Raw genomic sequence first — 25,930 nt, 5'->3', positions numbered from 1 at the left:
GAGACCAGTTTCCAAACTTACAGGTTAATGAGCACAGAAGCACTGATGCCTACTCCACCTGTATGAACAAACCACATTAAGAGAAAGCTACAAAGACAACAAATTAAAGCCACAAATGAATGGATGAAGATTGTTGTATGTCTGTCTTACCCCAAAATAACATTAAAAGCAGTCAAATAAGCAGTACAGTAATAAAACAAGTTGATTTTGAATCCTTTTTATTTTTTCACCCTAAGTGAACCTAAGAAACCTACTCAGGTTGCTTTTGCCCTTTTAGCCTTTCAACTGACATTTGCACAACCTTACTGATGTTTCTACTATTACAAAAATTTAACTGAAACTGCTCAGGTAACTCAAAAAATGTAGTGAGAGTAGAGGTACAGACAAATATGAATGTGTGTGCAGAGAAGAGCAATAAAGCAGGAGAAAGCAGAAGAAAATGTGACTTACAAGGAGTGACTGAGGGAATTGTGGTTGGTCTGTAAAAAAGAAGGCTGAGGGGAGAGATCTCCTTGATCTCTACAAGTGCCTGAAAGAAGACTAGCAAGGAGAGTGCTGGTCTCTCTTCTCAGGTGACAAGTAATAAGATGCAAGCAAACGGTCTCAAGCTGCCCAGGGTGGGTTTAGATTGGACATTTGGCAGAATTTATTTGTGGAGAGAGTGGTCAAGCATTGAAACACGCTGCCCAGGCAAGTGATGTACTCCCCATCCCAGGAGGTATCTAAGTGACGTGTGAAGCAGCACTAAGGGATACAGTTTAGTGATAGTGCTTAGCAGGTCACACCGATGGTTGGACTTCACGATCTTGGTCTTCTCCAACCTAGATGATTCTGTGTTTAAGCCTAATATTGCAAAGGAACTGTCTGAGAAGTAAATATTGTTAAATACCTAGACTAAATCAGTTGAAAGATCTGAAATCACAGAACCACAAAATCATTAACGTTGGAAAGACTTCTAAGATCATCTAGTTCAACCACCAACCCATGCCTGTGATCACTGTAGTTCATATCACTCATATTCACAAACACCTATTGTTTTCTTGAAAACCTCCAGAACGTTGACTCCACCACCACCCAGGGCAGCCTGTTCCAATGCCTCACCACTCACTACATAGAAGAGACATTTCCTAAAATCCAAACAGAGCCTCCACTGATGCAACTTAAGGCCATCATCTCTTGTCCTATTGCTAGCCACCTAGGAGAAGAGGCTGATCCTCACCTCACTACAACTTCCCTTCTGGGAGTTGTAGAGAGCAATACAGTCTCCCCTGAGCTTCCTCACCTCCAGACTGAACAATCCCAGTTCCTTCAGCCACTCTTCACAAGACTTGTGCTCCAGTCCCCTCATCAGCACTGTTGGCCTTCTCTGGAAATGCTCCAGTGCCTCAATGTCTTTCTCGCAGTAAGGAGCCTAAAACTGAGCACAGCACTTGAGGTGCAGCCCCACAAATGCCAAGTATAGAGGAATGATCACTTCCCTGCTCCTGTTGACTACACTATTTCTGATATAAGCCAGCATTCTCAGACACCTGGGCACACCGCAGGCTCATGTTCAGCTGACTGTCCACTAACTCCCCCAGATCCTTTTCCTCTGTCCATCAAGGAAAATGAAGGCTACTACTGACAACTAATGGAAAAGTGTAATAAATTACCATTGCCATTTAACAATTAAAAACAGTGAAGTCATTTACTGAAACTCATGCATAATTTGTCCATGTGCAGAGGACTCTTCATAGAATAAACTTCAAAACTTCTTTATATGCATTTTCTTAAGCTATGTCTGCAAGCATATACAAAATGGTTTTGAGAGCCATGTTTGCAGATTTGACTGATGTTTACAATATTCTCCACATTCTACCTGCATCAAATTCCTTGATTTTAACGAAATAAGAAACAAATCTTAAAAAATATATATATATAACCTAGCATCATTATGCAAACTAATGAGAGACTGAGAACACACAAGTAATATAGGAGCTATGAAATGATTCGAAGAACTTTGCAAGGATAGCGGTAACTCAGACTTAATCAGACCTTTCAAGCCAGTGAAGAGTTTTTGTAACTGATTCTCTGCTATTTCTGACCTCAGAAATATAGTTCTGGAAAATCTGAGATGACTCCTCATGAAAATGTCTAAAATGCTTCTAGAGGTAAAGTAACTCTGGAAACAATATAGCCATGAAGTATCTGAGCTCATAAACCATGTCAGTTCTGCAGCTGGCTCTGCACAGAGTCAAAACACCCTGTCTCCCAGATTAATTAAATAACTGTGAAAATATCCTGGCCATTTGTAATCAAGAGCTAAAGGCAGAAATATCCTGACAATCTGCAATCAAGAGCTGTCTGTATGTGATTCACAGATACATTTTATATCTACTCATTAAAATTACAGCAGCCCATGACACGCCAGGACATTTAGTCTTGGATGCGTGACAAGCAGGTGCTGATTTAATTGGTGGTCCAAGGTGGCCCATTAGCTTGAGGCAATGGGAGACAAGCTCTTCATTCAGACAATGCACCATGGAGTTACATCTGCATAACTCGTGTATGCACTCTACCCATTATCCTGTCTTGATGTGACATGCTGTATCCCAAGAGCTATTGCAGCCTGATGGCATAAACTTTAGGCAGGGTCTAACCATCAATCTAACACTAGAGGACTACAATTTGTTGTTTTGATAGCAAGATTAATTTATCTTTGGCCAGTGAACTATGTGTACAATTACCATGAAATAGGATAAAATACATTTCAGTTGTTATTTGACATCACCACCCAGCCTCATAAAAGAAAGTGAAGACATCAATTAATTACATTTCCAAGCTAATACTTGCAGTGTTTTCAAACCTTGCAGGTGGTTCCACAGAAAGACCCTAATTATCTTTTTTATTTACTATCAACATTAGCTGTATCACAGGCAGCACAATACAAAGCATCTGGACACCTGTAGATGTAATTGTCAATTAGAGAGTGTAATTACTTAAACGAAAGGAACTATGTTATACTCACCGGGCTTTACAAGGCTTGTCTTTGTATCCTTCTTATATCGAGCCAGCTGTGAGTTTCCTTCATTCATTGTTCCTGCACTGAATTTCTTCCTGGAGAAGTCTCCATCACTACCGGTGCAAAAACTGATTGGGCTGTGTCCAGCATCAGAAGGAGTCTTAACTGGAGATACTGACTGGCTACTAGGACAGCCAGTGTCATCTGAAGAGAAAAGGGAAAACATCAAACTTTCTAACTAGTAAGTACAGAAGTTAGCAGAATATACATATATTATATGTAGCCTATGCATATATATATATAGGCTACAACTATTTACAGTCTTACAGGACACATCTCAATTTGGCTCTGAAACCTGGCAAGTACCTACTATTTTCTCCCATTTGTGATTAAGTTTCCAACACCTTGTGGTGGGCTGAAATGATGAGTGCTTGTTTTGTATGTCTAACAAAGGTAAAATTGGGGGCTACACAATAACAATTCGTACTGAAGAAAAGCTCTTTTGAATTAGCGATGTTAGAGGATGCTATGGCATTAACAAATGTGCACAAGGCACGAGATTGGATCATGTCACTTTACACAGAATCACACAGAATCACACAGAATCACCCGGGTTGGAAGGGACCCCAAGGATCATGTAGTTCCAACCCCCCTGCCTAGCAGGGCCACCAACATACATATTCAGATCAGGTTGCCCAGGACCCCGTCCAACCTGGCCTTAAACACGTCCAAGGACGGGGCATCCACAACCTCCCTGGGCAGCCCGTTCCAGGGCCTAACCACTCTCCTAGTAAAGAACTTCCCCCTAACATCTAACCTAAATCTTCCCTCCTTCAACTTAAAACCATTTCCCCTAGTCCTGCTGTTGTCAGCCCTTTTGAAGAGTTTACTCCCCTCCTGGGTGTAGGTTCCCTTCAGGTATTGATAGGCTGCAATGAGGTCACCCCGCAGCCTTCTCTTCTCCAGGCTGAACAAGCCCAACTCCCTCAGCCTGTCCTCATAGGGGAGGTGCTCCAGCCCCCTGATCATCTTAGTTGCCCTCCTCTGGACCCTTTCCAAAATCTCAATGTCTTTCTTGTACTGAGGGCTCCACACCTGGACACAGTACTCCAGATGGGGCCTCACAAGAGCCGTGTAGAGAGGGACAATCACCTCCCTGTCCCTGCTGGCCACCCCTCTCCTGATGGAGCCCAGGATCCCATTTGCCTTTCGAGCTGCCAGAGCGCACTGCTGGCTCATATTCAGTCTCTAAACTTTAACTGTAGTGGATAGAAATGAGCAAGGCATACATGTCTCATGTGCCCATGTGAACAAGAGAACTATCTACCGATAGAACTACCTAGATTTAAACATAGTCTACAAACACAAAGTCAAGATTTTCATTTATCTGCAATTTCTAAAGGTTTCCCAGGATTATTTTTTCTTTTAAAGTGACTGATTGCAGAGCTTTTCCATTTTTAACAAGTGGATGTGTGTTACCTCTTTCTGAAAAAGGGCACATTACATACACATTACATATGGACTGCTTTTGTTAAAGCAGAATTCTACTGAGGGAACACTTGTACTGCAAACACCGGTAACCACTGCTTGGAATAGAGCAGCATTTCTGATCTCCAGGAATATAAATACTCCAGCTCTTAACAATTACATGCAAAGTAGAAAGTCAGAGTTGAGACAAAACCCACATACCACTCCTCTCACCTCCTTCATTTAAACCCCTCTTGAACAATCATTTCTCTTGTAAAAGTCACGGTGGTTTTATAGAAAGGCAACAAAACCAAACACACTACCCTGACTCTGGGAACCCTTCAATATTCTCTCCAGGAGCAATGTAATTGTTTGTTCTTTCCCCGGACAGAATGAAAGCTGCCATCTTACTTATGCAATTGCACTCTGTTCCCAGTGCATTACCTTTACCTAATATGAAACTCAAGTACCTGCAGCTGAACCAAGTAATCTGCATGACCATATTGTACCCACCACTTCCATCCTGTTCATAACAGAGGCCAAGCCCGATTCTGCATGGGCAGACTGTTCAGTCAGTACACAACTGTATGTTTATGAGAAGGACACCCTAAACTGGCTAATCTTCCCATGGATCCCTCCCTAGCAAAGAGAAGCCTTGCAATTGTTAACCATTACTCCCTCAGTACAGCGTAATACCTGCATCCTTCCATGTGCAAAAGCTTTCCCTGTGTATGGTTACTCTACCACTCTTTTCCTTTTATCCTTTCCAATCATATCAACATCACAATATAACGACACAGAGAAGAGAGGAGGCAGCTTTCTGCCAGATCAGTGCCTATTTCCTTTTCTCAAGGGTTCAGAGTCTCTTCTTCAGGCTGAACGAATCTTACTGACAGCAGTGTGAATCAGCACGGCTGAGAAAGCTCTGGAATTGTATATAAGCAATCTTCTCTTTAGAAGCTCACCAACATTTATAATCAAATACCCTTATGAAGAAGTGTACATTCATGAAGTTTAATTTTTCTCACAACCTTTGCACTTTCTTTGTTTCTTTATGTAGCATCATTTTCAGAACTCTGTGTTTAAAAAAAAAAAAAAAAAAAAAAGACTAAAGAAGACAACTGAAAAATAAACTAGTCACTCCATATCTCCATCAACAAAATCCAACGTAATTTTGCAAACCTTACTGAAGTGTTTTACATGGGAGACTTCATTGAGCTATGGGGATTCCATCTGGAGAACCTCAAGAACCGATGGAACCTTGTAATGATGAAATAGCTAAGCTGCAGCATTAAGAATTAGGGCATTAAAAAACAAACAAATAAACACATTTCTGAGATAGGAAAACAGTAGCTAAAGAAAGCATGTGAGAATAAGCATTTCAATTTCAAGCCCTCCTACCACTGCCTCTTGTAACACATCACATTGTACGATCAGATTACCCCACATAATCTACATAACCTTAACTTATGCTTAAGGACTACAGTGATTGCTCCAACAGGGCATTTATTAAATGAACAAATGAGCTTGGCGTAAGGAACAATAGATCTCTGTGCACACCACTCATGACCTTTAGACCCACTGATAACCAGGTGAGCACTCCAACTCCAGCTGATGTAAATGAATTATTTTATTGAACTTCCATTCTTCTGACAGTTTGTTTTTACCGCATGAATAACTTTTATCCTTCTATAAGATACCAGCTAGAAGAATGAACACAAAATCATAAATTTTCCAAAATTTTCAATACTGTGACAGACTTCTGTGTCAGCTTTTTATGACGCCTTTTAAGGAATCAAAATGTTTGCTATCACAAAAAGAACAGCTGCAAGTGAGACACAGGAGCTCATCATCATGTGCAAGTGAGGTTGTGCTGTGCACCAATCTGCACCTCGCTGCTTTGCTACAAGGAGAATCCTGGAGAACCCCAAGGTGCCATCCACATGCCCAGTGCAAGGCAGATTCCCTGCACTTACCTTCATTTCTTCTTGCTAGAGAAGCCTTCAGCAATACAAAGGAGGCAGTGTGGGACTGAGATCTTCCCCATATCTGTCCAAAACTTTGCTGCAGCTCTGACAGAGAAGGTGAAAAATGCCAGACTGTCCAGTATTTGGCCAAGGTAAGGAATCTGTTTTCAAAGCTGGCTATGGGGAAGTAGGAATGAGTGAACCAGAATGGAATTTACCTTCTGCTGAAGACACAGTGAGAATACAGTTTTCAGCAAGGTCTATGGAGCACCTTATAACTTTGTAAGTTTTACCCAAAAAGGATTTCAGGTACAACTTCTAAGGAACACACTTGATTTATCTTTGCAGGCAAGAGTACCAGGATAGCAGAGAGAAAGCTGGCAAAAACTGCTGTGAAAGTCTATCGATCTTGCCTGTATTATTTACAAGCAAACAGAGGGAAAGCACTTAAGTAACACGTGACTTTCATTGCTTTCCTTGCTATACCCATGGTGTCTTTTTTTCAGTGGCCTCTCAAGAGCGTTCTGGAAGCAGCTCTTCCCTTCAAGCTTCAGCTGGATTTCATCACTAAAATGCTGTGCCTAACCCCTCTCCCAGCTCAGATACACTGGCCAAGTTCCAAAGCCAAGCATGGGTTGACGTCTTCTCAAACATTCTCGGAAATTGCTTGGTGTACTCTGATGTTTGCATGCACTGACAAACTTTCAAATACTAAAGACAAATGTGTTAAGGTGATAATACTCTTAGCAACTGACAAAAAAAAGTGCTCTCACAGACTTTAAGACCACACATGATATTATTCTCTGATCCTCTGAGCTCAGAAGCGTTACAGTTTCCACTGCAATTTGTTTTAGAACCTTCTTTAGAAAAATATTGTCATTCCCTCAAGTCTTCAAGAAATACTACATATCCAACCCCCTTATTTAATCCATCTAGATAATTAATTATGCTCTTCCTGTAGAAACACTCACTTATTTCTACTTTCATTCCTAGCTGTCAGATTTAGTTCTGCGTTTTTACAAGTCTACACTGCCTGTCCCCTATCTGACCTCTTTTCTACTGTCACATTTTCATCTTCTCTCAAGATTCCTCTGATCAGTGCTCAAACTTTGCACTCTGTTCGTCTCCAAAGAGATGTGGATTCCAGAATTAAACACAGGATTCTGATGAACTTTAACTCACTTAGCATCCTGACTGCATCCTGACTTCTCCCTTTCCGTACATCCCTGTAAGGATGATGCACCATGAGTTGGTTATTAGCAGTGAACCATCAAGACCATCTCACAATTTTTCAGGATAGTCTCTCGTTCTGCTGGTCTGCCCACAGTTTTAAATCCTTAAGAGTTGCTTTGGTGTTCTTCTGATCTTGGAATGTGTGAGTCTTTATGAATTAATAAAAGTTGCTGGCAGACACCAAAGAATGCATCACCTAAGATCCATTTGCTAATGCTCTTTCTATAGTAAACAGAGAGAAATAGGCTTCTCTAGAGGCTAAGTCAGCTGTATTTAGACTTCTCCAGAGAATACAAGCCATATCATTGCCTAGAGGACCTGCCTTCTCCATTGACTACATCAACCACCATGCTGACTTGGGCAGCTACACCAGTGGGTGTAAGGGCTCACTCCTCCACTAGGAAACATTATTAACAGGAAACTGACAATATCATTCTGGAAAAACTGGATAACACCGAGAACCAAAGGAAAGGGATGAATTGTAACAGTATAAATGAAAGTGTACCTATAAAGACAGAGGTGGAGTATACTCACACCCACAATACGAGGCTTTAAAAGGAAGGAAACCAGCTCCCACTTCTGCATAATTCAAGGAGCACAGCTTAAAGCAAACGTATTCTCCGAGGTTCCTGTCTGTGCTATAGCTTTTCATTCTTACCACAGCCATTCTAACAGGCTCCTTCACACACTCCGGATGATTAGACATTTGCTACTAACAATTTGTCACCTGCAAACCAGAACAATTTTACAAAATTACAGACTGCAGACAAAAACATTCAATTACTTTACTAAAATAATTAAATGCTAAATGCTAAAATTCATGCTACTAGTTTTAGCCCATCTGATCAACGCCAAATTCATTCTAGATTTTTACAACCTACTGGGGTGGTGTTTAATTTCTACCCTGCTCTAAAGGACAGTAGAAGAGCAACCAAAACTACAGCCCTGTCCAAAAAAAGAGAAGAGGTTTATCTGACAAGGCCTACTTATATGAAATCCTGCTAAGCAAATTAATTCCACATTTAATCCCCATGTCTCTGCAGGCAGAACTTGAATTAACTCTGCTCCATTTTGGCTGCAGCGAGGCAGGCTAGCAGCTCACCACTCCCTTAGGGCACACAGGAAGGTTACACAGACTCTTGTCCTTGAAATGTCTCAAGGTTCAGGCAGACAAAGCCATGGCTAATGTGATGCAGTGCTGGCAATGGTCCTTCCTCAAAAAAGAAGTTGGACAAACTACATACTCAGGAGTTTACTTCTTGATTCCATAGCTGGGGACCATCTTCCCCCCCCCCCCCAATCCATCTTCCAAGCTATTTTAATGTTACACCTGCAAAAACTAATCCCATAGGTGATATCAAAGATTACACATCTCCAATTCCTTTTCTCTGTTCCTACCACGAGTGTACAAACTCCCCCAAACCCGTTCTTTACCAGCTTGCATTTGTCATGCCAAGAGTCTGACCAGGCACTGCTTAAAGTTCAGCATGCAAACTGCTCACTGCATTCAGCAAGAGGTGCCTCTGCTCACTCACAGCATGGTGAAAGTGTGACAGGCTTACTCTCTGCAGAAGAGGGGAGAGGACGGTCAAAGAAGACAGATTTATCCCTTCCTAAAGCCTAGGAATCTTTCACCAGGCAGTATTTCCCATAAACATGTCTCTACAGATATCAGCTAATGACATCTGACTGACAATAGCTGTTACTCTAAGGCAACAAATTTTAATCGACTTTGGCAGCGAACGATGCCTTTGCTAGTCTTCATTATTTTTGAACACTTCATTAATAAGTAGGACTGATGTGAGTTCTGGGAAACCATCTGAAAAAGGGCTATATAATTGCAGTTTACTAGCTTTGTAATTAAATTTATAGCACAGCTAATGGTACTGCTATTAGACAACAAAAGCATAAAGGCCTGCTAGCAAAATATCAATAAAAAGACTGCTGTTACTACGAGAATGCTGTGATCGGGAATAGCACAGCCTCTGAGTTTTGATATCATACCACAGAAAACATTTGGGCAATGTGTTTAATGCACTAAAGGACTGAAAATCTACCTGAAATTTTTAAAGAAAAGTTTTAACTGAAGTAGAGGAAAGCACAGAGTCTTAAAAGAGAGAGGGAAAAAAAAAAATTCATTAGTTTTTAAGGAACTTTTCCAGAACTCTCTGACCTGTTCTGATGCCAACTGTTGGCAGTGGAACCACTGCTGCTATTTGATTACATCAAATGCAACTAATGCTATGGATGTCATATCCACATAACGTGAAATGTATGTGCATACAGATAATTTTCTGAGTGTGTTTAATTCCACTGTGCAGCAAGGAAGAAGCGATAAATATCCTACCCAGTTTTGAAAGTACCACTTTCGTATAGAAAACATATAAAACAGACCACAAATAAAATTCTAACTGTTCATCAAATGGTGTAAGTGTTATATTCCTTGTTTCCCATACTGCTCTATCTCCATGGCTGACAGCTGTGAGCCTTGTAGCTTGAATATCACCTCCTAAGGTTTACCTTCTAATGCTGCTTGGAAACCACAAGAGTCACACAACACAGAGTCTATCTGTTGCTGCAGTATGTGTATTTCTTTTTTTTTTCTTTTAATTGTTCTATCTCAGACTGGCATTTAGCATCACCATAGAACCTACTGATTGCATTTGCTGATCTATACATCAAAACACTGATCCAAGATGTTAAGGACAGATATCAACCTTTTAAATGTACAATTATGATGTAAGAATTTCCTTTAAAGCATTGTGATTCCATTATTTATTACTATCAATTATCATTATTATTTGTTGTAATAAAAAACTTATCATTAGATAAACGTTTAATTTCCTCTACAACCTGTGATGTTCTTCAATAGGCATGACACTTTTCAACTGAACACAAAATTGCAGGAAAAAATACTTTAAAGCAAGAGTACTGGACTACATATTGGTAGTGAAAAAAACATACCGTACAGCCTAGATTTTAGCCTTTACAGTCAACACAAGACACAGCAGACTGTAACAAATGCCACTAGAAAGGGACCAGCACTAAGTGTTCTCAGGACACAGTCCAAAAAGTCCCAGAGACAATGGGAATGCTTCTGCTGACTTCAGTAGGATCTGGGTCAGGTTGCAAAGTGCTGACAGATACATAAAAAGGTAACAACAAACATTCAAAAGGTCAAATATTTTGGCTTCCAGATGTTGTTGTGTGGTATAGACACAAAAGAATAGTTACGTAGTAAGAAGCAGTAGAGACTGAAGTTGAAAGGGATGCAGAAAGGCCAAGCACAGAGGAAAAGGCAGGCTGTGCTTCTTAGTACCTAGGCACTTTTCTCACTTCCATGTTTGGAACACATTTCTGCTGCACAGAAACAGAAATGGTGGATAACAGCATGAAGCAATAATAAATTATTGCATGCACGTTTCCCAGCAGGAAATTCTCCAGGGAAACAGCAGGGAAAAAAGGAAGCATGTCACCAGCATCGCCTTTATGCAAAGGCCATGAGTGTGCTTTTAGAAGTAGACTTTGTTTCAATGTTTTTGGAAAATTAATATCAGAGTGATTGCTAAACTGCCTTACTGAGTGCTGCAATCACATTCTCAGGGGAACAGCTCTACTTCAGAAATTTGAAAAAATGGCAAAAGCACTGCGCAAAAGTGCAGCTTCCAGCAGGAGGGCTGGAAAGAGGGGTGAGCTTTCAGAATCAGGCATCTGAGAACTTTTAAGTGTACAATTCAGTAACTGTGAGAAAAAAAAAAAAAAAAAGAGCCAAGAAGGAACTACTGAAACAGAATATTTCTTCTTAAAACAACACAGAAGAACGCAACAGCTCACTGTTTCCACAATAATATCTGTATACATAAACTTACATACACAAAGAGTAATTGTATATATATATATACACACACATCAATAGTAGGGTAATTATTTTAGTAGTTTATACTACTGCCCTAGGCTTAATCTTGTTGACTTGTTAAAACACTGCAAACTCATTTTCATCTAATCTTTTCCTATTCAGAAATAGGAATTTAAGTACATACACTTCAGTGTTGGAGCCTCCAGGGCTGGCTGATTTGTGGCACAGCCCACTCCAACACTGTGTAGCAAAGATATGATTTAAGAAGGTAACAGAAGGTGCAGCATTTTGTCCAGTAACACAAATTAACAGACCTTTACAAACTCCCCTCTCCTGCAAACTGTGGTGAGGGGTAGTGCATCCACACTATTTTAATATGGCTGTTGGGAGCTCGCACCCTTTTTTTGGTATATGCACTATGAACTCAGCCCTTCCATCCCTCAGCAGCTTGTCCAATTGGCACACAGTCTCAGAGCTTCAGTGGACCATGCATGGCAGACACTGAGCAGGCAACTGTGGGACTGAACTTCCTGCTGCTGCTATGTTACACCCCAGAAACTACAGTGCAGCCATATCACCACATTTATTGCGCTACGGACTTAAGGAACATGTTTTTAAAAGAAGATCTACATACCACGAAAAAAAAAAGTTAAGAAATAAAGACTGAATTCAGGTCTGGAAACTTGAAAGGAAAAAACAAACCAACCCATATTTTTTGAACGCTCTGGGGGAGAGAATCACAATCACTCACGTACAGAGATACTGCTGTCTTTCAACAGCCTGTAGTACTGCACACTCTAGTTAAAAAGGAGATCTGTAGACAAGACTACAAAAAGTGGAACATTTTGCTACTGGAATAAAACAGCTTGTCTGTCTCATTAAGTCTGCTGCTGAACTGATGGTTAATGCACAAGTGCATCTTGCAAAGCTCCCCTACCTGCAGAAACTCGGCCAGCTGGCTTCTGGACACAGGCTGAGGAGAAGGCTGAGTGCCTATAAAAAGGTAGCATTCCTCCTCACAGTAAGAAATTCAAAATCAAAGCTATTCATAGGCAGAAAATAGGGAAAGAAAAAAAAAAAAAAGCAATGTTCTAATGAACTTTCTTTTACAATTCAAAGCTAAGCAGACCACTATTGATCTGGGCAATTCCAGGCAGCCTTCAATCCAACACGCAATTAGCTGGTATCAAGAAGATGTGTACACACAATAAAAGCGTAACACCCCACCCCCCGTATCCTATTTCTCATAAGGCAAACATTGCATCTGCAATTGCTGGAGGGAGCCTCCTTCCTCCTCAGTGCAGCTCCTTAGCCTAAGACAAATGAATCGCGTCTGTGGTGCTAAAATGCACTCCTCTGTGACAAAATGAAGGTGCGTAGCAGGTTCAATACCAGGAGATACTTATGAGGGAAACACTCATGAGATTGTGAACGCTCAGCAGCAGGCCAGCCAGACGATGCTGCTGGGAGAGTGTTTTTTCATCACTTGACATATGAGTTCTGTGCCTGACATCCAAGCCGAAGGAGAGCAGAGGTTGAGGGTAGAGCAGTGCTCTCATATCAGATGACAAAGACGACCCCAGATGTGCTAAGATGTTACAGAGGGATTGTATGCAGTGAGTACTGACACAAAGACTCAGCTTCCCAGACCACGTTCAGAGCATCCACTTCAGTTTTCATACAAACAAGGTATGCTAAAAAGACATTTTATCAGGAATACTGCAGGAAAAACGGGTTGACAGCCCCACTGTGGTTCATGCAGCCTAACAAAGCGAAACGGACACAAAGTCAACTGTAGAAACTCGACCAATACAAACAACTGAGCCTCTGATGCAGTCCTACAGGACAAGGAGGAGCTGGTCATGCAGATTTAAAGCTTACCTCAGCCAGAACTAACAACTTCTTCATAAGTAACTACATGGAAGAGAATGAAGCATCTTTTGCTAATCGCTGAGCAGTACTTTTCGCTGTTGCCACCATACTCACACCATGACAGTACCCAAAGAAACTTATCTTCCTGTCCTTTGCCTTCCTAAAGCATCTTTAATGATATCCAGAAGATACTGCTGCTCTGAGTTAGAGACAGAAATCCAAGCTTTCACTTACGCATTGAGACCAATATAAGCACACAAGGAAATGGACAATGCCAGAAAGGAATCAAATCCTCTAGGGGATTCTCTCTAGGGAATCAGACAGGAAACACATATTTACTTGGGCTGAGGAAAAAAAAAAAATCGGATCTTCTGGTGGGAAAAAGAAATCTACCCATCATAATCGGTTGGGTATCAATAATAAGAAAGGTAGATACCAACTTTTCAGGAGGTTCAAAAGGAAAGGAACTGTACAATCCCCACTGCTTACCAAGAAACTTTCGACTTTAATGATCACTACAGAACTTACAGAAAATACATTTATCCAAATGCTCAGGAGCTTTACATACTGCCATCACACTGTCATTCATCACACCCTCCATCTGCTCTCCTTTTCTGCTCCAAGTGGATTGCCACTAATTTTAAATCCACTTCCTGCACACCACCCTCCAGTGAAGATAGAGAGGGCTGGCTGGAGAGCCCGCTGCTGCTGGGGATGTTCAGCCTACAATGGGTGTGTGGCAATACAGATGGTCTCTCAGTGAAAGGTAGCAAAGGGGCTTCAGAGAATGAGGAAATCAGGTAAGCCAAGCTAAATCAAGGCAGCATTTAAAGAAGGAAAGATGAATAGAAGAAATAAAAGCATTTTCAGTTGAACTTGAGAGGAAGATTAAGGCAGCAGCATCACACCACTCAAAGCCTATGTGAACACTGTCTGACTTCCACAGCAAGCACAGAGCTGCTATGGGGAGTCAAGAAATAGCCAATACAGCATGGTGGGACAGCTTTGGCAGCACCATGCTGAGTAGGACTGAAGAGCAGGACGCAAAACCAAATGACTGGGAAGGGGGGGGGGGGGGGGGGGGGGGGGGGGAAGAAAAAAAGAAAAAACCCAACCATTTATGAGAGATCATAAAAAATTAATGCATCTGTAAAAAGCTTCAGATGATTTTACTTCTTGGATCCTTATGAGGAAGCAGGCAAACCCCAACAGGTAAGAGGGAGGGACGCACATGGTGTGGGAAAAATGCTTCATGCTCCTCAGATCGAAGCAGTTGTTTGTTTAACGACCTGCATTGTTTCGCAAACAATAACCAACAGATCACTGCTGAGCTTGGATTGCAAAATCTATCCAGGCTGAGAGGGAAAGACTGGAATCGGGCACAGATGCTGTGTTCCTCATCTAGGGAAATTCACTGTTTGTATACACTGCTAAAGTACTGATTCTTGAGAGAAACAGCAAATTAGTGAAGAAAATGATAAACATGACTATTTCTGACTGGGCTCAGTAACTTAAATACTTAATGAAGAAAGAAAAGGAAAGTTGAGGAACTTGCTCTGAAATGGAATATTACAAAACACTCATTGCAAGTTGGAGTTCTAGTGAGATAGAGAATGTTTCCAAAATACCAGCTAATAAAAACAAACTTTGAGTCACCAAATTATCTTTAAAACCACCACATGCATACAGTGCCAAGGGCTCTGTGATCTGACCCTCACAGCCCATGTGCATAATTGCCTATGGGATGAAGCATTCTGCTGAGCTGGGGGATTACTCACAGCTACTGAGCATCCGAGTGACTCACTGCTGGATGGGGACTTAGTGCTGAACTCCACAAATGCCAGAAGTTCAACACTGAGCAGTCCCTGACACACACTGGGTCTGGAAAGTAGACACTGTGGTCTGCAGTGATTCTCCCCACTCCATGACCCAATGCCCAGCTCAGGGCAGACTGCATGCTGTCTGGGGACAGGGTGAGCCTTCAAACACCCAAAGGTAACTTCCACAGAACAGGAACACACCACCTGCACGCTGTGCTCCGACTCAAGCGTGGAGGTCAATGTCACAAAGACAAATGAGTTGAGATATCTAACCCACAGCTTCGACAGCCACCGCCCCACCTTGCAGGCTCTGGCTCATGGGCTTTCCACAGTTCCTCACGCAGATGCTGTGGGTTTTAAGGAAAATCTTTCTATTTAAGAAACCGTTCCACAGCAATCAAACCGCCAGCTTCTTAGCAGCGGAGAGCTAAGCCCTTAGAACTCGAAATGGAAACATCTGGTGTCACTTACGGACACGAAGAAGAGCAGATCTAACTGCAAGGGGAATCGGGGGCTGCGCTGCCGTAGGGCCGGCAGGTACCTGAGCAGAAGCTGTTGCTGCTGATGGTCCTGGCGGAGCCCCCGGAGGAGCTGAGCGGGTTGAACTCCCGGCTCTCCTCCTCCGAAAAGGGCGACTCGGAGGCGGGCGACACCTTGCGCTGCTGCGGCGGCTGCGGCCGGAGGACGAGGCGGGGGATGCGGCTGCGGGACACCTCCTTCTCCGGGTGCGCCTTCTGCTCCTCCTCGGGAAAGAAGGAAGGAAGGAAGGAAGCCCCCCGGCCGTCAGCGCCCGCTCCCGCCCGCCGCCCCTCGGACGCGCCCTCCGCCGCCCGCGGAGGCGGGCAGGAGGCGGCCTCCGCCCCGCGGGGGGGCGCGGGCTCGGCCCGGCTCGGCTCTGCCGCCCGCGGCCGCCGCGCAGCGGGAGAAGGGAGAGGAAGCGGCGGCTGCGGCGTGGGGCGCCCCAAGGCGGCGGCGGCGGATCCCGCGGGCCCAGCCCGAGCCCCCGCCCGCCCCCTGCGGCACTCCGGATCCCGCCTCACCCCTGGGGCCACCGCCTCGCAGCCCCGCTCTAACCTCGGTTCCGCAGCCTCGCTCCAAACCCGGTCCCGCAGTCCCGCTCCTCCCTCAGCCCGAAATTCCCCGACCTCGCAGCCCCCAGTCCCGCAGCTCGCCTTTCCCCTGCAGCCCACCGGTCTCGCCGCCTCCCGCCGCAGCCTTCTCCCGCCCGGCTCTCACCTTGCCGCTTTCCCGCATGGGCCCCATGGTGCTCAGTCACGGTGCAGTCCGGCACGGGCACCTGGCATGGGCGAGAGGGACGCGCTCGGAGGCTGCTGCTGCGGCGGCCGCTGCGCTGCGGGTGGCAGAGCCCGGCCCGGCCCCGCCGCTCCCCGCCCCGACACGTGGTGCCGCCGCCCGCCCGCCCTGGGGCGCTGAGCGCGGGGATCGGTAGCGGCTCTGGCCGGCTCCGGCGCTGCCCCGTGCTTCAGGTGCGCGACACGTCCGCTTCGAGCAGCCGCCGCCGCCCGCTGAAGCCTGCGGGGATTGTAGCGCGTAGAACGCGAGCAGCCCCAGCGCTGACTTTATTTGCAGTTTTATGGATTTCACGCTGAGGCGCCGGAGCTGAGATGTAACGGAGGCAGATGTTGTAAGGGCAGGCGTGATGAATGCTCGGCTGTATAAATAGCGCAGCGTGGCAGAGGTTTTCTGCCGCTTGTTATTCAGTGACAGCTTTTTTACGGAGCGTGTAGCGATGCGAAAACTCACTTTGTCCTCAGACAGTACGTTGTATAGTATATTTAACGACTGTATTGCCTCACCGGGACAACTGGGGCTGACCCTACACCAGCCGACACACGTATGCTAACCCCGTCTGGCGGAAGCACTGGCTAAAAGCCATGGGCGTGTTAGCAGGACTGCTGGCGTAGAGGACGCCTTGTCCACAAAAACAGAGGTAAACTCAACACGGAGTTCTTGTGGGGCTCCACCCTGATGTCTCCTTACAGCGCCTGGTGAACTGCAGGAGATCTGCTGTCAGCAGAGGTATCTTGGGGCAGAGATGTCCTTCACATGTCTGTCTGCTGTGTGCAAAGGACTCCAGTATCTTTTGTGATCTTGTGGTTGCTGTTCGAACAAATGTTAAATGCTGCCTCAAAAAGAATTAGGAGCAAAAGTATGCTTTCTGTGCAGCACTAAGCACGCATACTGTTGGCAATAGGAAAGGTGATGTGTGTTCCTCTAGTCCTCAGAGAGGAAGGTCGACACCAGCGAGGGTTGTCACACCAATTGTTTGATGTACAGAGTTATAATTGCTAATTGATTAACCTGGTGCTAGGATTAGATCCATTACTTATGGAGAGTTTGAATCTGTGCTCTGCCAAAAAAGTGATACCATCCTCTCTGGGCAGTGTCAGGGCATCTGTAATTCAAAGTGAGATGGTTCTATTTTCAGAAGTGCTTAAATCCCTGTAGCAGCAATGTTGTGTGCCTATAAAATGTCTTCTAAGCAGTGGGATATACTTTCCAGAGGTGCAGAACAGGAGCTGTACTCCAGACGTTCCCCTAATACTCCAAGACTGTTTCCATGGAGAATGGAAAATTGCAAATCACATCTTTTAATCCCCCACATTTGCTGTTCTGTTCAGCAGAAAGCAGGGCACCTGGGCACGTGGCTCCTGCCACTGCACGTGGCACGTGGAAGAGCGCTGCTGGGCCTGCGGTGGAGGAGCTGAGAGGCTGTGCAGCATTGCCATAGTAACTCCTCTACAGTTGACGGTTCGATTGCTTAAGCCTGCTTTATTTTCTTCTATTTGCAGCTCAAATTTTTTCCTCGCTGAGAGGGATGTGAGAAGTGAAGTCCCCGAGCTGCCTCAGGAGGCAAAATGGGATGCGATTCCCTTTGATCTCCTCTCCTTTTTGCATACAGATTTCTGGCCCTATCATAAATCACAGAACGATCATTAACGTTCAAGCACTTTTTTTTTTTCCTTAACAGTCTGTGTACATATAATAAATACTGAGGAATTCGTTCAGTGTTCAGCTTATTAAAATACTATTTCTGTGCAGTAGTTAATTATTAGAACTGGGAGGAACACATACCAGAAAAGACTGTAGGGCATCACTCTTAGTCTTCTCTTTGATGTACTTCCAGTCCTGCAATATTACCTGAGCTGATTCGCTCAGGTTATTAGCTGATTTTTCTGATTTATTTGCGACTCTGACTCAAACTGTGTTTGCTGTTGAAGGGGAAAATGTTATAAATTCCTACAGGCCTCAGAAAACCCACAGAACACAGTGTCAGTGTACTCCTCCTGAGCAGCACCATCCCCAGAGGAGGCTGTGTCTGGCTGCAAGCTCAGCAAAGTACCCGAGCTGTAGGAGCTGCCAGGGAAGGCTGGGCACCGAGCCAGAGCTCTTGGTCAGGCCTTTTGCTTTCCTACTAGGGGATCAAGACCTGGGCAGTCCTTTTCCAGGCCTTGCTGCTCACATCTGCACTCACATGGGTGCTCTGCAGGAAGACATCTCAAGGGAAAATACAGTGTGCCACCCCCTGAGGCCTCTTTGTGATCCAGCTGTGTGCCAGGAGTTGTCCCGGTGGAGAATAATGTCCTTCCAGCTGTTATCAGGCAGCAGTTATTCTTTCCCATAGCACACATAAAGGAACTTTGGGGCATTGATGCTTCCACATGTATGAAGATAAAAACTTCACCTGAAGTTTTTACAAATCTTTCAGTGACATTTGGCTAGGTATGGGAACAGGCTGCCCAAGATCACTATCCATGGAGCTGTTCAATAAAAGAGTAGTAGTTGTGGCACTGAGGGATGTGTTTAGTTGGCATGGTGTGATGGATTGGTGGTTGGACTAGAAGATCTTAGTGGTCATTCTAACATTCACAATTCTATGATTCTATGATTTGTTTTTGTGAGATTATTTGTCCCACCTGGTGATGCCTGGACTCTGGACATCTGCAGATGCTGGCTTCCAGTCTGATTTCTTGTAGTGTGATGTTTTTGCTTTTGGCATTTCAGAATAACAGCAGCAGAGAAAGTCAGTACACGAGAGGTCTCCTCTGCTCAGAATTGGGCACTGCAGAAGATCAAGCCCAAGACATTCTTGGAATTGTGTGGAGCTCAGCAGTGTGTACTTCCCATCCACCAACATAAGGAGTTTATCTGTGCTGCCTGCAGAGACCAGGACTCATCAGAGACCATCCCTGTGGCACAGCCTTACACTTCGCCGCTCCAAACCCATGAATTTCCCTTCTTCTCTGTGCAGAAGCTCAGCTTCAGCAGGAAGGTTTCCACTCTTCATTTATTTTAATTTTGGAGAGGGAGAAGGCAGGCTTTGTAGGGAAACAGAGGCTGCTTTCTCCTCAGGTAGCTGAAGGAATGGGCCATTTTGGTTATGGGCTGTGGTTATTTGGCAGTGTTCTGAGTTCTTGTACAATTTGGCTTTATGGGAAATGTTATGCTCCTGCCATCAAATTATTGTCTATTGGAAGCTGGTTCCAGACCAGGCCTGCTTGTTGCTCAGACCAGGGCAGCTTCATGTTTTTATACAACTGACAGCACTGACATTCAGGATGCAGAAACAAATTTGTTGCAATCTTAGGTGTTTTTCGTAGAATCCTAGAATCATTAAGGCTGAAAAAGACCGCTGAAATCTTCTAGTCCATCTTGTTTTGTTGCCAAGTTACTTTGCATCACAGAATCTCAAAGTTTTCATGCCTAGTGGCCTGTGGGCCTGCTGTCCCCCTGTCACGGACGCAGAGAGATCTTAGGGGTAACTCCGTGACACCTAGATTTATTTAAACACATTCCAGTGGGCTGCATTTTTCCTCTGAGTTTGCTCTGGCCTTTTGGTCAAAAGTATGAAGGCAGTAGCTCATACTGCTTCAGGACCAGGTCCAGATTTTGTTCTTGAATCACATCTCCCTCTGAGGTCAAGGGAAACAGTGAGCAGGGCAGAGGGCAGATCCTGAACTATTCCATTAATGCAGTCAGAGAGCTGACAGTGCTCTGTCTGTGACATACAGAGCATCTTTAGTTTACTAGCTGAGGCCTGTGGTGCTTTGACCTTTTTTCCCCACCTGAAAGATGAGAATGATGCTGAAATTAGGTTTTCCAAGTTTGGAAATGGGCAAATGTGGGGAAGATTGTGAAAGCACACAGAGCCAGGGAAGAAAGAATTAAACACAGCACATTGTGAATAGTAAATGTAATTGACTTGGTGATCTTATTTAAATGTTTGCTTTCTAACCAAGTGTTTAGTTTATCGGTGAGAAACACAATGAAAGTGTTGCTAAGCATACAAGATTGTTCATTTGATGTCATGTGTATCAGTATGTCAGTAGGGGTTAGGATAGACAGAAACAGTAAGGAAATCAGAAGTGGAAGTATTAGAAGATTACAAATAAATTACATTTAAAACATCAGAATCAAAATGCTTTTGCGTAGCTTGTAGATGGAAAATCATTTTAAAACAACAAGGTAAGTATAAAAAGAGAAGAAAACAAAATATAAGCAAATGAATGCTCATTTAATCTATTTGTATTTAATATTTATGGATCTGTTTTTTACAATTTTTTAGTTTTGTTGGGTGGTGCAAAATGGATGCTTTTTCTGTTTCAGAAATAAATATGTCTATATTCTGTCTAACCTTATTTGAATAAGATCAAATTCCCCAGTCTAAGTAACAGCCTCTGGCTTTGCTTATTAGGTACGTTGATCCTGATTTTCCATTCATGTGGACCTCAAACATTTCCCAGATGCTAAAAAGAACACCAAATGGAGCTAAACAGTGTCTTAATTTACACTTCAGGGTCTTCTGAGAATTACCTGAAAAATTCTTTCATTATCTGTAAGAAATACTGGAGATGAGAGAAAGATGAGAGGACAGAGTAGCATTATAATATATAGAAAAGAGCAAAAGGGAGCTGTAAGTTCACGTCAGTCAGGCAAAATAGGAGAATAATTCATTTGAGACTGTGGCAACACAGGTCAGAGGTTAGGAATATGACTAGAAGCTATCAGAATATCTTTGTGGGAAGTACATCTTGTCAAAAGCATCATTACATAGAGTGAATAGTAACGATTTAAAAAAGTCATCTGTGACGAAGTTAAAAGCTCTGCCAGCAGGATAGGAAAATGTTTTGGAAAGCAATTACAAAAAAAAAAAACAACCAACTTTGGAGCCAAATACTTAAATGTCTCAATGTGAATTCTTCAACCCTGGCTGTGGTTAAAGGCAGGAATGCCTGAGAATGGAATGCTGAGCTGAAGGAGGGGAGTGATCTTGCCTGTGCACATGGTGCCAGTGAAGATCTCTGCTGGAACAGGGTGTCTGTTTCCAGTCGGGAAAAGTTCAAGGGAGATGTGATTTTCTGCAAGACATTTATTTAATCTGACTTCTGATAAGAACTGGATGATCTGTTTGCACCATGCAGATCAGTGTCAGTATTACTCTGTGTTACACAAGCCAGGAAGCAACTGCACGCCCTCAGATGTTTGTGTAGCAGCCCATGTACCTGGCAGTGACTTGAGTTGACTTGTATGACTTCAGGCATCTGAAGTTACTGTGTGAAATTGTGTGCATTATTCTGGGGCAGAGTCATGGCCAGCAGCAGGTCTGTGTGTTGCACTGAGGAGCGAGGTGAGAGGAGGGCCATGTGTGAGAAGGAGCCAAGCTCAGGGGCTGGCTGGGCTGAACTGCTTTCCCCAGGGGCTCTCAGAGCTCTGCCAAATTCACTACTCAGCTCTGCATCCAAACAGCTTGGGAAGTATGGGCTAAGATGCAATTTGGATCTGCTCTTGAAATATAGTATAAACATCATAAAAACAAAACAAAACAAAAAACCTTGAAACCAGTGTTTCAGCATATTATCTAACTTGTGTAGCAGAACATGCCTTTTGACAACCTCTGTTAAAATGTGGCTCGATCCAGTGTCATCGTCTAGGAGCAGCCATGTTGTAACAGCTGAGTCTCTGTACTTCCTATATCATATGGCTTTTTCATATGATTTAAACTCTCTACAGAATTGCAGTGGAGCTTGTGATGAGGCAGTGGCGAGGTCCTGAAAAAGGTGATGGGGTGAGGCTATTTCAGTTGGATGAGCCCTGGTATAAGCAACAACCCCAACTGTTTGTGGGCTTGGTGCAATGCTGCTAAAATACAAGTTCTCAAGAAAGATTGATTGTTCTGAGATGGCCATGTACATTGTGATTCCTGTTTAATTTCAAAAGCTATTTTGCTTTGCAACAAGTGTTCTGCACTGCGCTGTCTTGGCTCAGTGGATATCAGCCAGTCATCACTGAAACTGAAGGATGCAAGTATGGTGGATCAGACAGATATTTTTAATATGAACTCAGAATAAGTGAGAAAATAAGCAGTATTAATTATTTCTGAATGCTGCATCTCCTGGAGTTATTGAGAAAATCAATAGAGAAATCAATGGAGAAATTCCATTTTCAAGAATAGTAGAATTATGGAATGGTTGAGGTTGAAAGGGACCACTTGGGATCATCTAGTCCTCCCACCTCCCCAGCTTCAGGCACAGTCACCTAGAGCACATTGCCCAGGATCACATCCAGACAGGTTTTGAATATCTCCAGAGAAGGAGACTCCACAACCTCTCAGGGCAACCTCAATACCTGATGCACATTTACAGACTGTGTTGCATTTGTAGGGTGGAGTGGACAGAAAAAAAACATTTGTTTGGAAATTTGGACTGAATCATCACTTGAAGAGGAGCAGTTGATGTATTTAGTTTTATTTTTAGACTAGTATCTCTTGATGAATACAGCACTTGTTTTTTTACCCCAAAATAGGGGTCTGAAAAGTGTCTGCTTATTCACCTTCCACACCTATTTGTGTCTCTCTATTCTTATGAGGAGATTTATTTCTGAGCTACTTTATTCTGTTCTTATCCTGTGAATAGAGGGGATTCTGATTTCAAATGCTCTTCAGTGTGGGAAAGACAAAGGATGCAGCAATACTTGCGTATCAGAAATGTTCCCAGGAAGTGAAGTACACTTTTGCAGAGAAAAGTCTGTAAATGAGCATGAAATTGGTTGATGGCATTCAATACATTTAAGAGGATAAACTCTCACTGACCTGGAATCTAACGTGGTTATTATGAGCTCTCTGCTTTGAATCAAACCAATTGGTACATGCTTCTGGCAAAATGTAATGATTGGAGCTAGGACAAATTTAATCAATTCATCAGAATGCTTACATAGTATCAAAAGGCAAAATGAGAGAGTGTCATGACACAGAAAGAGATGATGTCTGGAAGTTCCCCATAGGCTCCTGTGTGTGAGCCTAAAAGAGCTGCATGTGCTGTAGCCAAGAGACATGGTGTACGAGGAATTATCAGTGCTAGTCCCTGCAGGGCAGCCAGTAAGGTAATGGGGAAAAGGCTGTCTGGGGCACAGATGTGATCCAAGGCGCTGCTGGCCAAAATAATGTCATTTCTCATGCCCTCTGTGTGAAGCACAAATCTATCTGAAGTGCCTCTTAAATAAGGAAATACAACAAAAATGGTGTTGTGTTATCAATGTCGGTGTCTGTTCAACTTAAGGGAATAGCTGAAACTGTGTTAGCAGAGCTTTATAATTTGAGCTTGGAGTAGCTGAATTGGATTTTAACCACATTTCACAGGTAACAGTGCTGAAGAATGGTCAAAACTGAGGCTTTCTGTCTTGATAGTGTACTTCTATATGGCAAAAATATACACAATACTCTAAATGAAATTTAAAAAGTAAGAACCTTATGAAAACTTATATCTTAATTATCACATTATGTAGTAGATTAGACCTTCTGGGGATTGCTTTAAGAATAAAATTAGAGATATGCAAGAGTTTGTTCAGTACTGAGGTCCTGTTAAAACAAGTAAAAATGTATGTATGGATATTCACATATATATTAATACATGAAAGCATCGCTAGCACCAGAGAGGAAACAGAAATGTGATGAGCTCTTTTTTATTTATTTATCTGATGAATATATATTTTATATCTTTTTTGTATCTTGATGTTCTGTCAAGCCCATTATATGATGTGTAAATCCAAAGATCATACTATAATTAATCTGTCTTTTTCCTTTCTGTTGTTACTGATGCTCTTACCCAACATTCGCCTCCTCAAAGGCATTCTCAAGGCAGATTTAGAGTTTGAGCTGCTGCCTGTGAGCAGGGACAAGGCCTTTGGATCTTTTTTTTTTCCCCTCTATTGCATTGTGGTCTTGAACCAGGGACATGAAATGCTTGTCCAGTATAAACAACCGTGGTATTAATAATAGTAAATGATAAAGCTTAATGCCCACTACGTCATAAAGATTGTTGTGATACCAGTTTGTGTGTAAATTCTTTACACAATCAAACAGATTGCTGTAGCCCTTGGCAGCTTTTACATTAGTGGAATAGAGATATTGGAGAAGTGTGTTTGTGACTCAGGTGCGTGGCTCCTGAGGGATTCATTTCTGCTCAACAATATCCCCAATGTGTGTGCATTGGATTGTTACCATTCTCACATTTCCCTTCAGTGAGATTATTGTTCTATCTGTGACACTTCAAAGTCAAATGCCACTTTTTAATTGAGGCATCTGCTTTTGTACAATGGAAATATACTTTCCACAACTGTCAGTAAACAGCAATGACACTGCTTTGATTCAAGGCTTAGAAAGTTTCTGAGAATCTGAGTAAATATCTGAAGGGCAGAAATACAGTGCTCCACTTCCAAGGAAAGATGTGTGTTTGTAGAGCTGTGATTCTTACTGTAGCTTGAAAACATCAAGAGATTTTGCATTTTATCTGCTCACTTTATGATATACACTTGTGATTGTATTTGCATTTTCTCTAAAAACAGACAAGATAAACCAGAAGAAACCAAGTCCTGGTCCTCTTTGCTTCCACTATCTGGAAAAATGAGCTGAACTGTAAAGCTGTAATAAGCTGGCACAGAAAGGGTCTGTAGAAGGGATGGGAGTGGAAGCCTGTTTGAGCTGATTTAATGTCCTGTTCCCTGCAGGAGCAGGGGAACAGGGGCGAGTCCCTGCCAGGCTGCAGTGCTCCTGGGCACATCTGGCACAGCTGGCTTCCAGCATCTCCAGCAGCAGGGCAGGCACATGGCCAACTTCATTTTGGGGAAGACTAACAGAGCAGGCTATGTGATTGTCATATATGATTCAGTCCTGTGGTCCTCCTGTATCCATAAAGACCAGAAGAGCTGCAGAGTTAGATTCTGTCCTTCACTTCCTACCAGGCTTAACTTTGAGCATCATTTAAGGAGGAATTCTTCTAGATAATGACAGTAACTCACATAAGTACAACCCTTGTGCACCCACTGGTGATATCAATATCAGAAATTCAAAATTCTCCTTAGTAAAAACATTATTAAAAATTGTCTATTTAGTTTCCTGATTTTCTTGTACTTCGCGGTGTCCCTCTGGGCCTCGAGTGACCATTGAGTCTTCTTACTGCTTTGAGGCAGACTCAGTGCAGAATCAACTTGTTAGTTTCAAAACTGTTCATTTTTCCTTTGCAAATATAGTAATGTATGGATTCTTTTTTTCTTACTCCTCATGCCTCTCAATCTTTGTCATTCTCTTGGATGTATTTAATATAGCTATTTTATAAATAAATGAGAGAGTGTCCTTACTGCTTAATGCTTGAATTGAGAGCTTATAGCAGCAAAAAACACCTACTCACTCACTGGATGC

At 43.1% G+C, this 25,930-nt stretch overlaps 1 protein-coding gene across 3 annotated transcripts in view; it reads right to left on the bottom strand.

The window, feature by feature from the left end:
- Positions 1 to 16,595, bottom strand: part of SYBU (syntabulin) — a 45,580-nt gene extending 28,985 nt beyond the window's left edge. Inside the window, exons 1-3 of one of the 3 annotated variants that reach the window (XM_048939373.1) lie at positions 16,453 to 16,595; positions 15,758 to 15,959; positions 3,008 to 3,205 (exon numbers count right to left, since the gene is read on the bottom strand). In XM_048939373.1, the coding sequence (XP_048795330.1) occupies positions 3,008 to 3,205; positions 15,758 to 15,959; positions 16,453 to 16,479 (427 nt within the window). In that variant the 5' untranslated portion in view covers positions 16,480 to 16,595. The remainder of the gene's footprint in view (positions 1 to 3,007; positions 3,206 to 15,757; positions 15,960 to 16,452) is intronic. The other 2 variants (XM_048939374.1, XM_048939375.1) reach the window with 2 other exon arrangements.
- Positions 16,596 to 25,930: the final 9,335 nt, after the last annotated feature.

Source organism: Lagopus muta, chromosome 3, assembly GCF_023343835.1.
Source record: "Lagopus muta isolate bLagMut1 chromosome 3, bLagMut1 primary, whole genome shotgun sequence".
In the NCBI taxonomy this organism is placed as follows: Eukaryota; Metazoa; Chordata; class Aves; order Galliformes; family Phasianidae; genus Lagopus; species Lagopus muta.
Note: the sequence above shows the minus strand (reverse complement) of the source record. Positions and strands in the feature narration are given on the sequence as shown.